At 49.8% G+C, this 15,414-nt stretch overlaps 1 protein-coding gene across 25 annotated transcripts in view; it reads left to right on the top strand.

Moving 5' to 3' along the window:
* Positions 1 to 15,414, top strand: part of PPP6R3 (protein phosphatase 6 regulatory subunit 3) — a 1,519,855-nt gene that overhangs the window by 1,003,868 nt on the left and 500,573 nt on the right. For 22 of the 25 annotated variants that reach the window (XR_014978878.1, XR_014978880.1, XR_014978879.1 and 19 more), the window contains one exon: positions 5,177 to 5,263. The exons of the other annotated variants lie outside the window; for them this stretch is intronic. Coding sequence is in view for 17 of the 22 variants with exons in the window: in XM_085644783.1 (XP_085500909.1) it covers positions 5,177 to 5,263 (87 nt within the window). In the remaining 5 variants the exon portion in view is untranslated. The remainder of the gene's footprint in view (positions 1 to 5,176; positions 5,264 to 15,414) is intronic. 25 annotated transcript variants of the gene reach the window in all.

Raw genomic sequence — 15,414 nt, 5'->3', positions numbered from 1 at the left:
TGTCTCTACTGCCTGGAGAGCGACCACGACTCCCGGTCCTGTATGGACTGTCTGGCCATGGCCCGAAGGCCTTGATGGAGCACCGCCGGAATCTGCTTGAGGGCCGGCAATCGTCCCAGCGCCGTTCATGGTCCAGGGGCCGCTCTAGAGAACGCTCGCGGGGCCACCATCATCGCTCCTCGGGCTCCCAAGTCTTCTCCCTCTGATTCGGGTAAGAGACGACACAAAAAGAAGTCGAAAAAAGTGATGTCTCTCTCGGACTTTCCCCCCCCCCCCCCCTCCCCCTTCGGTCCCCGGATGAAGGGGACAGGGGTTCTGCCCCTGCGGCTCCTTCGGAGCCCGGGAGTCCTGCGGCCTACCCACCTTATCCGGGTCCGTCGCACAGGTGCAAGACTTTCTTGCTACCATGGACCGCCTGTTGAGGCCTCAGGCTCCTGCCGGTGCGCCTTTGGGCCCTACGGTCCCGTGTCAGGATCCTGTTGAGGCATCGGCGGCTCCAGCCCAGACGCCGCAGGATCCTGCGCCGCTTGCTCCGGCCACGGCACCACAAGACCCTCTGCTACCGGTTCCGGCCCCAGTGCCACCCTCGCCTCCGGTGCCGCAGTGGGTGCCATTTGTTCCGCACCTGCCAAGGTTCCAGGACCATTTTGTCCCTACCTGGGATCCGCATTGGGACTCGGCGCCGGTTCAGCCCGTCCGCCGCTGTTCCAGGCACAGTTTGTTCCTCCCCTGCCGCCGCAGTCTGTACCACAAATAGCGGAGGTAGAGGACGACTGGGAGGGGTCCGAGGACCCTCTTACTCGTCAGTGTGACTCTGAGCATGACTGGGCGGACGAGTTGGAGGAGGCCGGCGGCCTTGAGGTCTCCTCTGACCCAGGTTTTGCCTCTCCTCCGCCTTCCATGGAGGAGGGCGCCTCTTACATGGTGGTGCTCCATTGGGCAGCTGAGGTCCTCAACCTTGATCTCCCTACGGGCGCCCTAAAGACTAATCTTCTCACTGAGGTGCTCCAGACGGCGTCACCTTCGTCCGAGCCCCTGCTGCCATTTAATGACACCCTCACTGACGTCTTGCTGGGCACCTGGTCGTGGCCAGCCACAGGGGCTCCTGTGGATAAAAAAGTCGCCAGGCGTCATCGCCGGGTGATCCTGCCTTTCTGACCACTCATCCTACGCCCGAGAGCCTGGTCATCCAAGCTTCAATGTCCCAGAGTGCCTTTCCCACGGCTCCGCCGGATAAGGACTCTAAGAAGCTAGAGCAGTTCGGCAAGCGGTTGTTCTCTTCAGCCAGCTTAGGGCTGCAGTCGGTGAACCCCGCCTGCCTGTTGGGCCGCTATTTCCACGCGGTGTGGGATACAGTTGCACAGGTGTTTCCACAGTGTCCTGAAGAGACCCAGGCTGTGCTGTCCCAAGCTTTTGCCGAGGGTAAAGATGCTGCGAAGTTCGCCATTCGGTGTGGTTTGGACACTGCGGACTCACTTAGGTAGGGCAATTGCTACGACTGCGGCGCTTCGTCGCCACGCCTGGTTGAGATCTACCGGGTTCTCGCCAGATATCCAAAGCTCACTCATGGACATATCCTTTGATGGCTCTCGCCTGTTTGGCGATAAAGCAGACCGTGCGCTGAAACGTTTTAAGGACTCGCGGGTCACGGCCAAGTCCTTAGGTCTTTCCATGGAAAGCCCAGCCGCTCCTGGTTTTTGTTCCTTTCGTGGCCCTGGCAGGGGCACCCAGGCAAGGCCCTTCAGCAAGCCTGTGCAGACCAAGCCTCAGCGCGGATGTAGTTTCTGCAGGGGCGGGTCTGGGAATCAGCACGGGGGTCAGTCCACCTCCGCTGTTTCTACCTCCAAACCTTCGTAATCTGAGCTTTGGGGGGAACCCCACGCCAGTGGGTGGCCGGATCCGCTGTCACCTCCCCCACTGGCACGCTATCACATCGGACAAGTGGTCCACCCCTCCAGCCATGCCATCGCATGTCGGGGGAACGCTTGGTACTTCTCCAGCAGGAAGTCACGGACCTCTTCGCCAAGGGGGCCATCGAGTGCTTTCCTGGGCCAGAAGTAGGGAGTGGTTGTTATTCCCACTACTTTCTGGTCCCCAAGAAGGACAAAGGGGGTCTGCGTCCCATCTTGGACCTCCAGAACGTCAACCGCTTCCTCCGGAAGGAGAAGTTCAAGATGTTGACTTTGGCTCAGGTCTTGTCTGCTCTCGATCCAGGCGACTGGATGGTAGCGTTGGGCTTGCAGAATGCCTATTTTCATGTTTCCGTCTTGCCGGCCCACTGGCGTTACCTGCGGTTCATGGTGAGCCACGAGCACTTTCAGTTTACCGTGCTCCCCTTTGGCCTTACCAGCACCCCTCGGGTGTTCACGAAAGTGATGGTGGTCGCAGCTCAACTGCGCAGATCGGGGGTCTCAGTCTTCCCCTATCTAGACTGGTTGTTGAAGCCGGGCTCGCACCAAACGGTCGTCTCCCACCTCCAGACTACGGCCGACCTCCTGCATTTGCTGGGGTTTTCCATCAAATTGCCGAAGTCGCACCTGATTCCCTCTCAGAAGCTCCAATTCATCGGAGAGGTTCTGGATTCGGCGCAGTTTCGGGTCTATCCTCCCGAACAGCGGATACGGGATATTCAGGCTATGATTCCGATCTTTCATCCACTATCCCAGGTTTCAGTCTGGATGACCCTCCGGCTCCTGGGCCTGATGGCCTTCTGCATCCTGCTAGTGCAACATGCCAGATGGCATAAGCGGGGTCTGCAGTGGGACCTGAAGTTTCAGTGGGCACAGCATCAGGGCAACCTGTCCGATCACGTCCAGATCTCGGAGGGCACTGCAAGTCAATTGCAGTGGTGGCTGAAGAATCGCGATTGGGTCAATGGCAGATCCCTCTTCCTTCCCCACCCGGAGTTCACAGTGGTGACGGATGAGTCCCTCCTGGGATGGGGTGGCCATATGGGAGAGGCGGAGATCAGGGGCCTCTGGTATCCGGCAGAGTCCCGGCTCCAAATCAACCTTCTGGAGCTGCGGGAGATCCGACTTGCTCTGAAAGCCTTCCTTCCCTCTGTCCGGGGACAGATAGTGCAGGTGTTCAGACAACACCACCGCCATGTGGTATTGCAACAAACAGGGCGGGGTGGGGTTGTGGACCCTATGTCAGGAGGCTCTGCGCCTCTGGACATGGCTGGAACATCGGGGCATGTCTCTGGTGGTTCAACACCTGGCAGGCTCCCTGAACGCCAGGGCAGACAAACTCAGCCGCAGATGCATGTTGGATCACGAATGGCTTCTGACCTCGGATGTGGGGCAAGGTCTCTTTCTGCAGTGGGGCGAGCCTTGGTTAGATCTATTCGCCACCTAAGAGAACGTGCAATGTCATCAATTCTGCGCGTTGGAATTTCCAAGGCGGCACTTGCTCGGAGACGCTTTTCGTTGTGAGTGGAGTTGCAGTCTGTTGTACGCCTTTCTGCCTATACCACTTGTGCCCAGAGTGCTGAAGATCAGGCGCGACCGGGCCCAAGTCATTCTAGTGGCTCCGGATTGGGCAAGAAGAGTGTGGTATCCCGAGCTACTCAGTCTGGCAATCTGTCCTCCAATCCAACTGCCTCTTCGGGAGGATCAGCAGGGGACGGTCCTTCACCCAAACCTGTCCAGCCTCAACCTCCATGCGTGGAGATTGAGCGGCGACAGTTGACAGCTTTTGACATTCCTGCCGAAGTCTGTGATGTTATTTGGGCATCCAGGCGTCCCTCCACTAAAACGGTATACGCCTGCAGGTAGAATAAATTTGTGACATGGTGCACAGCAAAGGCTCTGGATCCCCTTTCTGCCCCTCTTTCAGAAGTCCTTCTGTTCCTCCTTTCTCTGGCCGAGCAGGGCTCTGCTCTGGGCACTATCAAGGGCTATCTCTGCCATTTCCGCCTTTTTAAGGCTTCCAGATCAGCCTGCTCTTTTCAAGTCCCCTGTTGTCAGTCGTTTCTTGAAAGGCATTACAACCATGTTCCATTTATAATGCCTCAGCTCTCGTTCTATCTGAAGCGCACACAACAGTTCCAGGTTGATGATCAACTCATTGTTGGCTACGTGGGCGCCAAGAAAGGTCGGGCCGTGCACAAACGTACCATCTCTCGGTGGATCGTTCTGTGTATTAAAGCATGTTACTCCTTGTCCAAAAAGGAGCCTCCTGTGGGGCCGCGTGCCCATTGTACTCTGGCGACTGCAGCCACTACTGCTCTGGGACGGGGAGTCCCTTTGCAGGAAATCAGTCAGGCAGCTACGTGGTCCTTGCTGCATACATTTACCAAGCATTATTGCCTTGTCAGCCAAGTCCGGAGAGACGGCTTCTTTGGCCGTTCTGTTCTCCGGGATTTTCTGGTATTATCTTAGTTTACAGACCGACCACAGGGGTTGGTATTGCTGGGGTATCTATTCTAAGGTAAGGAATCTAACACAAACGTGTTTCTTTCAGATGAACAAGGTACTTGCCTTCGGTAACGATATATCTGTAAGAAACATTAGTTAGTGTTAGATTCCTTACCGCCCCGCACATCAGCCCCATTCTGCGAACTGATTTCTAGGGTTAAGGTCATCCCTTTTAGGGCCCTAGTTTTATGCACCAGTGGTCAGTGTCTTGCATGGCTCTGCGTTCCTTGCGCGGAAAGTAGTGTACAGAACTGACGTCCGCGCTCATGTGTGGCGCCTAAGTAGTCTCCGTGACATCATCTCGGCGCATACGATGCCAGCGACGGACGCAGAGCCACACAACCCCACCTACTAACGCGCAGAGGTACTGCTAGCGAAAACTTTCCGGATCCAGTCTGACGCCTGGGGATATGCTAAGGTAAAGAATCTAACACTAACTAATGTTTCTTACAAATATATCATTACCGAAGGTAAGTAACTTGTTCTTCAGGATGTGATGTTTTATCAACTAAGTGATGTCAAGGTTAAAAAAACTGGATTATCAGTCTAAACCCTAAAGTAGTGAGTAGCTTATAAAAGATCTGTAGGCTGATTTTTATAGCGGGATATATAATTGAATAATCGCTCAAGAATAATGTGGACCCCCAATAATCTATTTTCTTGTCTGTTTATCGCCAGTTAACATTTTTCTCAATCATAATTTTTTAAGTGTATATCTCAGTATAGATTGACTTTTTTTTGTCTTAATATGTGCACAGGTTACCACAAGGCACATTCATTCATCTAGTGATGATGAGATTGACTTTAAGGATCCAGGATTCTCACATGATTCTTCATTGCAGCAGGTGAGGGATAGATACCTACATAGTGCGTATTAGTTATTATTTTGCGAAGTACCTGAAAGATCTTTGTTCACAGTATATCATCTCTCAGCATTCTAAGGCTTCTAAGTTTTCTACTGCAGCAGTACTCCAGCCTTGTATTTTTTGTATAGTCACAATATTTTCTGCACTTACTGAGATATCAGTTTTATATAACCTTGTCTAATTCAAGATCGTACTTCTCTATGTACAGCCCTGCTTCTGGGAGAGATATTTAACTGTATTCAGAGAGGCAGTTCATAGAGCCTGCTCAGCCTTTCAAAACAATTGTAAAACTGCTGACTTAAAACCAACATGCTTTCAAGGTACATAGCAGGTGTCACACCAAGGGCCTCTCACCTGACTTCCCAGGATTTTGGCGGAAGTAAAGATCGTATACCACTTTTCCTGGAGGTTAATACCTAGTAACAGAAGAGACTGATATTGCTGACTGACCCTGGGGGAATTGGTGTTGGCGAGAGAGAGCAGTGGTTCTGGTGTACCTGCTAACCAGACCTCTGTGCCAGTGCCCTAACTCTTAAGCATGTATGTTTCACCTATACCTAATTGCATAAGCTAACTTACTTATTAGAAGCCCCTAGTATATGGTAGTAGGGCCTATAAATTAATGTATTCCCTCGTGGACTGCAGCGCTTACTCGGCCACCCTGAGTGGGACAATGTAAAACATGTCTCTCAGCTAGCCACTACAGACTGGCCGAGCAGTTTAAAAACTGCTAATTCAACTTTGCCATTTAAAACAGCGGCGAAGCCCAAGCCTCTTTTTAAATTGTACAAGTCACCCCTAAAGCAGGGCTATTGAGTCAAGGTGCAAATTTACCGGGACCTCTGTTCCCACAATGCCCTTATGAGTCATTTGACCTGCCCAGTTGAGGGCGTGGGATTGAGTACTACGAAAGGGGAACGGAGACTGGGCCTACACGTAATCTTTCCTGATTGCTGCCTCTGAAGAAAGCATACTGCTGAAACGCGTCAGGCTAAAGAAGAGGGAAGGACTGTCTAATGCTATCGGCTGACAGGAGTCTGCTCATACCCAATAAAGTATTGTGCCAGCGTTATATATATATATATATATATATATATATATATATATATATATATATATATATATATATATATTCACTGAAAAAACCATAGGTTTCACACATGTTATAGTTAGCGGAAATTTTACTGATAAAAAACCAATGAAATTCCCCCGTTATAGTTAGTGCAGGCAACTATAACTCACGCGACCGCAATCCTCTGCTGATGCTAATACTGTATTTAGACACTTATTTGCCCATGTCTTCTTCCATACATTTTTAGCTATACATATATTACAAATATTTTTTTTTCATAAAGACACATATGTCATCAGCAGAAGATTGCGGTCGCGTGAGTTATAGTTGCCTGCACTAACTATAACGGGGGAATTTCATTGGTTTTTTATCAGTAAAATTTCCGCTAACTATAACATGTGTGAAACCTATGGTTTTTTCAGTGAATTTGAAAGGTTTTTTAAATGCTAATTCCTAACTATAACGTGTGTGAAACCTATGGTTTTTTCAGTGAATTTGTACGGTTTTTTAAATGCTAAGTTACTTTACGCCATTCGTGGCGTGCGCGCCCACTTAACGCAGTTCGTTCCGTGCGCGCACGGTGCGCTTCGCGCACCGTGCGCACACAGTGAGCACGCGGTGCGCTTCGCGCACCGCGCACCCACTTTACGCAGTTAGTGCCGTGCACGTAAGCTGGCTCAGATATATATATTGATTTAAAGGCTATTTTCTCAAAATCTACTGAACAGATTTACACCAAACCTACAAAAGGCACTTCCTTGACCTGAGGACTACCTCTCTGCCAAATTTCTAGTAATTCTGTTCAGCCGTTCGGGCTGTAGCCCTGTCTAAAGGTCCTATGGAAAAATGCATGGGAAAAACGAGTTTTGGGACCCCCCTTTTATCTCAGCCCCCGCTTGACGAATCCCCCCGAGATTTTCTGGGTAGGAGCGGAGCGTAGCGCCCCACCTATTTTGAGAAATTCGCGAGGATTCGTCGACCGGCGCCAAAGTTATTCCAAATAGAATGTTGCGGTTTTCCTATGGAAAAGGGGTCCTAACTATAACTACCTACTGGCGACCGCCAGTAGGTAATATATATATATATATATATATATATATATATATATATATATATATATATATATATCCGAAGCAAAACGCCCAGACGCTTGAGGCTGCACAATACTGCAGGTGAGCAACAAACTGTATTTAAACCAAGCAGGCAGCTTAACATCCCTTTGAAGTCCACGGCCTGACGCGTTTCGATGCCGCTGTTAGCATCTCCTCAGAGGCCATGTCCGCGGAGGTGATTTATGGCCACAGAGACTAACCTTGCCCTATGGAGTCTTCATTGTCTAAGTGGAAGAACCTGGAAAGTGCATTGGCATGGGTAGTCCCTGGTCTGTGTTCTACTTCAAAGTCCATTCCCTGTAGGGAGATGGACCACCTTAGTAGTTTTGGATTTTCCCCTTTCATCTGCATTTGCCATCTGAGACGTCTGTGGTCAGTTTGAACCAGGAAGTGAGTACCAAACAAGTATGGCCTCAACTTCTTCAGGGACCAAACCACAGCAAAGGCCTCCCTCTCAATGGCACTCCAACGCTGCTCTCTGGGGAGTAGCCTCCTGCTTATAAAAGCAACGGGTTGGTCTTGGCCTTCCATCATTGATCTGGGATAGGACGACTCCTATCCCTAGCTCAGAGGCATCAGTCTGCACTATGAACTGCTTAGCATAATCCGGAGCTTTTAGAATTGGTGCTGAGCACATTGCTTCTATCAGGGTACCAAAATCCTTTTGGTAACTAACTGTCCAGTTAACCTTCTTGGGCACCTTCTTGGAGGTGAGTTCTGTGAGGGGAGTCACAGTGGACCCATATCCCTTCACAAACCTCCTGTAGTACCCAGTCAAGCCAATGAATGCCCTGACTTGGGTCTAAGTTGTTGGAGCTACCCAGTCCAGGATGGCTTGGATCTTGGGCTGTAAGGGTTGTACCTGGCCTCCCACCTACAAGGTGGCCCAAGTATACCACAGTGCTCTGCCCTATCTGGCATTTGGATGCCTTGATAGTGAGGCCTGCATTTTGCAGAGCCTCTAAAGCCTTCCCAAGGTGGATCAGGTGATCCTGCCAGGTGGAGCTAAAGACAGCAATATCATCAAGAAAAGCTGCACTAAAAGATTCCAACCCAGCCAGGACATGGTTCACCAACCTCTGGAAGGTGACCTGGGCATTCTTAAACCCAAAAGGTATCCCAGTAAACTGATAATGCCCATCAGGTGTGGAGAATGCTGTTTCTCTTTTGCTCCTGGGACCATGCCAATCTGCCAGTACCTTGCAGTTAAGTCAAAGGTACTGAGGAATTTGGCTGCCCCCAATTTATCTTATCAGTTCATCTGCTCTTGGAATAGGGTGAGCATCTGTCTTGGTGACAGAGTTGAGCCCTCTATAGTCCACACAGAATCTTGTCTCTCTTTCCACCCTGTTGATGAGGTTTGAGGACTAGAGCCTCTGGGCTGGCCCAGGGGCTCTCAAAGGGTTCAATGACCCCTAGCTCCAACATCTTGCTGACTCCAGCTTTGATGCTTTCCTTGACTTGGTCTGACTGACGATAGATCTTGTTTTTGACAGGTGCACTGTCACCAGTGTCCACATCATGGGTACACCAGTTTGTCAGACCAGGGGTCAGGAAAAAGAGGCTAGCATACTGTTGCAAGACTTGCTTGCAGTCAGTGCTGTTGAGCAGAGAGTGTCTGAAAAGACTACACCATCCACTGACCTATCTTGTGGGCTGTATGAGAGGAGATTAGGGAGAGGTTCACTCTCTGCTCCTCATCAGTCACCATCAGCATAGTGATGTCAGCCATGTCATTGTAGAGTTTAAGGCGGTTCACATGGATAACCCTTTTGGGTGTCCTGCTAGTGCCCAGGTCAACTAAGTACGTGACCTCACTCATTCTTTCTAGGATAGGGTAAGGGACACTCAATCTATCTTGGAGTGCCATTGGTGCCACAGGCTCCAAAACCCACACCTGTTGCCCAGGTTGAATTTCAACCAGTGCAGCTTTTTGGTCATACCAGTACTTCTGAAGCTCCTGGCTGGCCTCAAGATTTTTGGATGCTTTTTCCATGTACTCAGCCATTCTGGACCTTAGGCCAAGCACATACTCCACTATGTCTTGTAAGGGCTCTTGGAGAGGCCTCTCTCAGCCCTCTTTTACAAGACAAAGGGGTCCCCTCAAAGGATGACCAAACAGAAGTTCAAAGGGTGAGAAACCTACTCCCTTCTGTGGCACTTCTCTGTAAGCGAAAAGCAGGCATGGCAACAGGACATCCCATCTTCTTTTGAGTTTTTCAGGGAGTCCCATGATCATGCCTTTCAATGTCTTGTTAAACCTCTCAACAAGACCATTGGTTTGTGGATGGTAGGGTGTAGTAAACTTGTACTGCACTCCACACCCCTTCCACATGTGCGTCAGGTAAGCAGACGTGAAGTTGTAACCTCTGTCTGAAACTACCTTCTTAGGAAACCCTACCCTGGTGAAGACACCCAGGAGGGCCTTGGCTACTGCAGGAGCTGTAGTAGTCCTAAGTGGAATTGCTTCAGGGTACCTATTAGCATGATCCACTACTACTAGAATGAATTTGTTCCCTGAGGTTGTGGGAGGTTCAATGTCCACACCTACCCTTTCAAAGGGCACCCCCACCACTGGTAGTGGGATTAGGGGGACCTTTGGGTGGCCAACTGTCTTGCCACTGGCTTGACAGGTAATGTCATGAGCCAAAGTTAGGAGGAACTCCCTGTACTTCTGTGGCACTACCACCCTCCTGGTGGTTCCAGGAGTGGGGTCTCTTGCCTCAGCATACAGTAATCCCTCTTCCCAATACGATGAGCTCTGTGGGTACCACTGACATCTCCCTTTCCTTCTGAAGCAGCTTGCTGCCTCAGGCTTTCAAGAGTGGGACGGTCATGCTGACCCTGGCACAGCTCTTCCCTAGAGGGTCCCCCTGGGCCCAAGAGTTCAACCTGGTAAGGGTCAAGCTCTGTGGGCTCAGTTCCCTCAGGGGTAGCTAAGCCCTCTCCCCATGGAGAGGGGTCCCGAGTATTCTGCTGTACAGAAGCTGGTTTCCCAGTCTTCTTACCTTTTCTCTTGGTTGGTTGGGCCATTATTTCAGGCTCCTGACCTACTTTTTCACCCTTCCTCTTCCTCTGTGCTCTGGTTTGCACACACACCAATTCAGGGATGCCCAGCATAGCTGCATGGGCCTTTAGCTCAACCTCAGCCCAGGCTGAGGTTTCTTTCCAGATGATTTCCCAGCAGACATGCAGCTGGCAACTTTGAAGAGACCACTACCTGTTTCAGGCCAGTAATCCCCTCCCCACCCCAACCCTGTCTAATGTCCCCATGGCCATGGGATGACTAGTGGTGACACTGTCAGCATTGGTGACTGGGTAAGTTTTCCCAATCAAATATTGCTCAGGGGAAACCAGTGTGTCTTTCACCATAGTCACACTGGCACCTGTATCCCTCAGAGCTTCTAACCTAGTTCCATTCACCCAGGGGTACTGCAAATATTTCTTTAAGTTGGGTGGCCACACAGCTACAGTGGCAAATTCCACTTCCCCCAATGAGGCTAGACTCGCCTCAGTGTGTTCACAGATTTGCTCAGGGTACACTTCTGATCCCATCTGTAAACTTGCTGCCCCAGGAGTATCTGTACTGGGTGCCTTAGGGGCTTTGTTGTGGGGGCAAGATTTATCTAGAGTTGGGTGTCCTCACCTCTTAGTTATTACACCAGGCATTTAAGGGATCAAAGTTCTTCCCCCAATAGGGTTGAGGCACATAGGGAGTATTTTGGGTCCCTCCCCCCTGAACAGGTTTTTGGGGCCCTTAGGAAGACTCAGACTTTTTATCTTGGGGATTCTCACCATCTTTCCCCTGGGGAGGTTTTGTGACCACCTTCTTCTGGTCACCCCCAGTGGCTGTCCTTGTCACCCTAGTCTTGACACAGTGCTCTGCCTTCTTTCCCAATTCTTGGGGAGAAATTAGACCTAGGTCTACCAAATGCTGATGCAACTTTTAATTTGTGTAGTTACTTAATATATGTTCCTTCATGAACAAATTGTGCAATCCAGTAAAATCATGCACACCATGTCCAGCTAACCAACCATCCAGTGTCTTTCCTGAGAAGTCTACGAAATCAATCCAGGACTGGGTCTGGGTTTTGTGAGCCCCCCTGAATCTAATTCTATACTCCTCAGTAGTGAATCCAAATCCCTCAATCAGTCTTCCTCATGAGGTCATAGGATCCTGCATCTGGCCCAGAGAGGGTCAGAGGCCTGTCTCTGCAGTTACCAGAGAACAGTTCCCACAGGAGTGCCCTCCCCCCCCCCCCCCCCCCCCCCTAGAGGTTTCTTGACTCTTCTTATTTCACAAGCCCTCTGAAAGGCTGTGAACCATTTGGTGATGTCATCACCTTCCTCAAATTTAGGGACAATCCCTTTGGGGATTTTAGGATCAGAAGTTTCCTCCCTATCCTTGTTTTTATTATTGCTGCCACCATTGATGGGTGCTAAACCCATCTCTCTCCTTTCTTTTTCTAGAGCCAGGAGCCTAGACTCTAGATCCAACCTTTTGGCCAGCTTTGCTAAAAAGCTGTCCTCTTCACTGGTGGGTCCCCCAGTGAATTCTCTGGTACCTGGTTCACCTGTGTGATCTCTAGGTTCCCAAATTCGAATTCTTGGATTCAACGGTATGGGGGCCCTTTCCTCCCTAGGGAATAGTGTAGGGGGGGTTATTACCCTCCTCTTTCTCTTCCCTTTCCTCATCTGACTGGCCATCACCATGTTCAGATGGGTGGTCCTTAGCATACTCAGCCAGGAGCTCCTGGAGCCCTAGTTTGGTTGAATGCAGGCCCATTGGTAAATTTTTAAGTTTGCATAGGGACCTCAATTCCTTGAAAGACAAGTGTAAGTAAGGTGTGAGGTCGAGCTCCTCCACCAGGTCCTGCATGTTATTATCTTCACTAATAGCTGGGTTTGTTTGAGTCATTCGAACCTTATAGTTCTAATACTCTACCCTAACTATAGTGACTTTTATTTTTCTAAAATTCTAATGGGACTTAAGCAAGGCCCTGACAAGACTTGTAGTATTTTGGAAAAGACCAATCGGAATTCTAAAGGCAATTTTAAGAGTTCTGCCGTGTGATCAGATGGTAACCAAGTAGTCCAACAAATGCAAGTTTGTATCCCACCGCTGCCATCAATGTGAGAAAGTGGCTCTGTATACACTGTTCCCAAATAGGTACAGTGTGTACAGAGTCCACAGTCCCCAGAGGTTTGGCAGAGGTTAAAGTTAGATATAACGTTACTCTCTAAAAGTGGTATCTTGGTCGAGCAGTAAGGCAGTATCAGAGGACAGTGTAAAGCATTTGTTGTACCCACTTAGCCAGCAAATGGTCTCACACACTCAAGAACTGAACTCTAGGCCAATGGTTATATAAAAAACATATGGTTGTTTTATTTTAGAACCAACAATAGGTATCAAAATATACTTTCTCAGAATGAGATGCTTTAGTTAAATACTTTGCAATAGGCAATTGCCTTTTGCAGATAATAGTTAGTTTTGTTGCAATAGGCAACATAATTTCAAACACAATAATACATTGAGCTCAATGGGAATTTTAAGTTATGTACAATTGATTACTTTCAGGATTACTTTTCTAACTCCAGGACTGGATCCAAGATTCATTCCTGGAACAGTTCTTGGAAACGAGTGAGTAAATTCATTTTAGTTACTGTGATTTTTAAGCAATATTTTGCTATTTTAAAAGTTGACACTTAGAAACTTTTTCTAATCAAATTACCAATGTTATCCTATGGAAGGAAATTCACTTAGGAGTTAAGTGGGGTTATGGTTACTTGATCTAGGTCCGTGTTAGATCCTAGATCCAGCACTAGTGTACCACCTGTAAGCAGTTGAGAAACTGCGTTTAGGTTACACAGGCGATTTTCAAGGAATATTTATGTTTGCAAAATCGACACTTAAAAGAAATTTCACAGAAAAACAGTTGATGGTTTCCTATGGAAGAAAATTCATGTTACGGGTAAAGTGTGTTCTCGTCACTTTTGTAATCCAGTGCTGGGTTCCTAGGCTCAGTACTGGGACATCTATCTAAAACAGGTAAGTAATTGTGTTTTCACAGTTGGTACAATTTTTAAAGAATATTTGTACTGAGCAAAAATCGACACTTTGAAGAAATTTCACAGAAAAACAGTCAATGGTTTCCTATGGGAGTAAATTGAGTTGGTGGTAAGTACGGTTGTAAGTACATTTCAGGGTCAGTGCTGGGCACCAAAATCCAGCACTGGGATCTCTCCTAATAGCAGGTTAGTATTTCTGTTTTCGTTACTCTGATTTTAGGTGAATATTTTAAAGTTTAGAAACTCCACACCTAGAAGAAATGTCAGAAGAAGCCAGTCAATGTTACCCTATGGAAGAAAAGTGAGTTATCGGCTTTTGGGTAAGTACTCGACTGGCAGAGTTAAGGTTCTGGGCATAGACTCAGGAGTCTCCCAGGGTCAGGTAATTACAGTTATTACACCCTCAGCGGCACAGGGGCAGCTGGGTGCAGTGTGAGTTAGGCCCAATGTTATCCTATGGGAGGCAGGGGGGCCTTGGTTGGTGGCTGCTAACTAGCAGGCCATGCGGCTGTGGGAGCTGGGCGCTCCTCGTCACTTTCTCAGGGCAAATGGGGAAGTAGGTAGGAGTAGAAGTTGCACTGCCAGGGCCACTCGGGTAGCTGGGTGCCGGGTGGTTTTGAGCCTACGGGCGCTCAATGGATTTCAATGGGAAAGCTCAAGGACGAACAAAGGCTGCAAGCTCGTGGACGAAGATTCTTCAGGTGCCACCACCACTTCAAGAGGTAAGTTGGGTAGTTGGAGGATAGGTAGGTACCCAGGAATCAGGCACAGGGGGTCGCAGGGCACCGGGTGGAGGGGTGCCTTTTGATGTCGGGAAATCTTACCCTCGGTTGATCGCGGTTGGGGCGTCCCTGGTTCTGAGGCTGCAGGCTTCAGGAGCCTCGAGGTGGGTCCTTGGGTGCCGGATTCGGGGTCACAGTCGCCGGGGGGGCGTCCTCTGGGTCTTTGTCCACTCCGGCACAGGCCAGGCTTGGCGGGTGCAGTGTGTGCAGGGTTCGCGGTTCCGGGCTGATGCCAGGGGTTAGAAACTTGCTTTGAGCAGAGCCAATGCTCGTGGGAGTCCCAGGTGCTCAGAGACACAAGGTAGCCTGGTCCTCCGGGGTTTGTGAGGTTGCTGGCCACAGGAGGTGCCGGGATTCGGCAGGTTTGAGGGTCGACAGGTCGGTAGGGCTGGGGCCAAAGCAGTTAGTGTCTTCCTCTTCTTAGCAGCTGCACGGCAGGTCTTCTTTCTTCTTTGCTAGTTTAGAATCTGGAATCTGAGGAAGGAAGTTTCAGGGTGCCCCTAAATACTAAATTTAGGGGTGTTACAGGTAGGCAAAGGGCGGGGACCACTGGGTCCCTGTCCTGGGGTGGGTACACCCCCTATCCCGCCACACTTCTGTTCGAGGGGGGGCAGTGGCCTAGTCCTGATTGGGTAGGGCTCCCCATCTTCAAGATGGAGAGGGCCCGGAGATGTGCTTCACCTCGCCTCCCCCACCTGAGGGGTGGGGTTGGCAGGGCTGGCACATCCCCTGTCCTTACTTGGAGTTTCCGGCCAGTCTTCCCACCAAAGTGGGGGTCAGATCCGGTGGGGGCCAGTTGCTGAGTACAGCAAGTGGCCTGGAGAAGCACACAAAGGCGGCATGCCTTTGAAGCTTCCCCACTACCCATCCTGGGGAGGAGACCTAGCACCTCACCCAGGATGTGCATTGTTACAGGCCCAGGAGAGCGGGGAGCTCCCCACCCAGGGGTCCAGCAACATGTCTGCTGTGTGACAGCCTAAGCAGCCTCTCAGACAAGACGTGGATTGTAGGTTAGGTTTCAGGGGGCATCTCTAAGATGCCCTCTGTAGTGCTTTGTACATTAAATACCACACTGGCATCAGTGCGGGTTTAATG

The sequence above is a fragment of the Triturus cristatus genome, chromosome 3_1 (genome assembly GCF_964204655.1).
Source record: "Triturus cristatus chromosome 3_1, aTriCri1.1, whole genome shotgun sequence".
Taxonomy (NCBI): domain Eukaryota; kingdom Metazoa; phylum Chordata; class Amphibia; order Caudata; family Salamandridae; genus Triturus; species Triturus cristatus.
The sequence above is the reverse complement of the archived record's forward strand: the minus strand, read 5'-3'. Positions and strand labels throughout refer to the sequence as shown.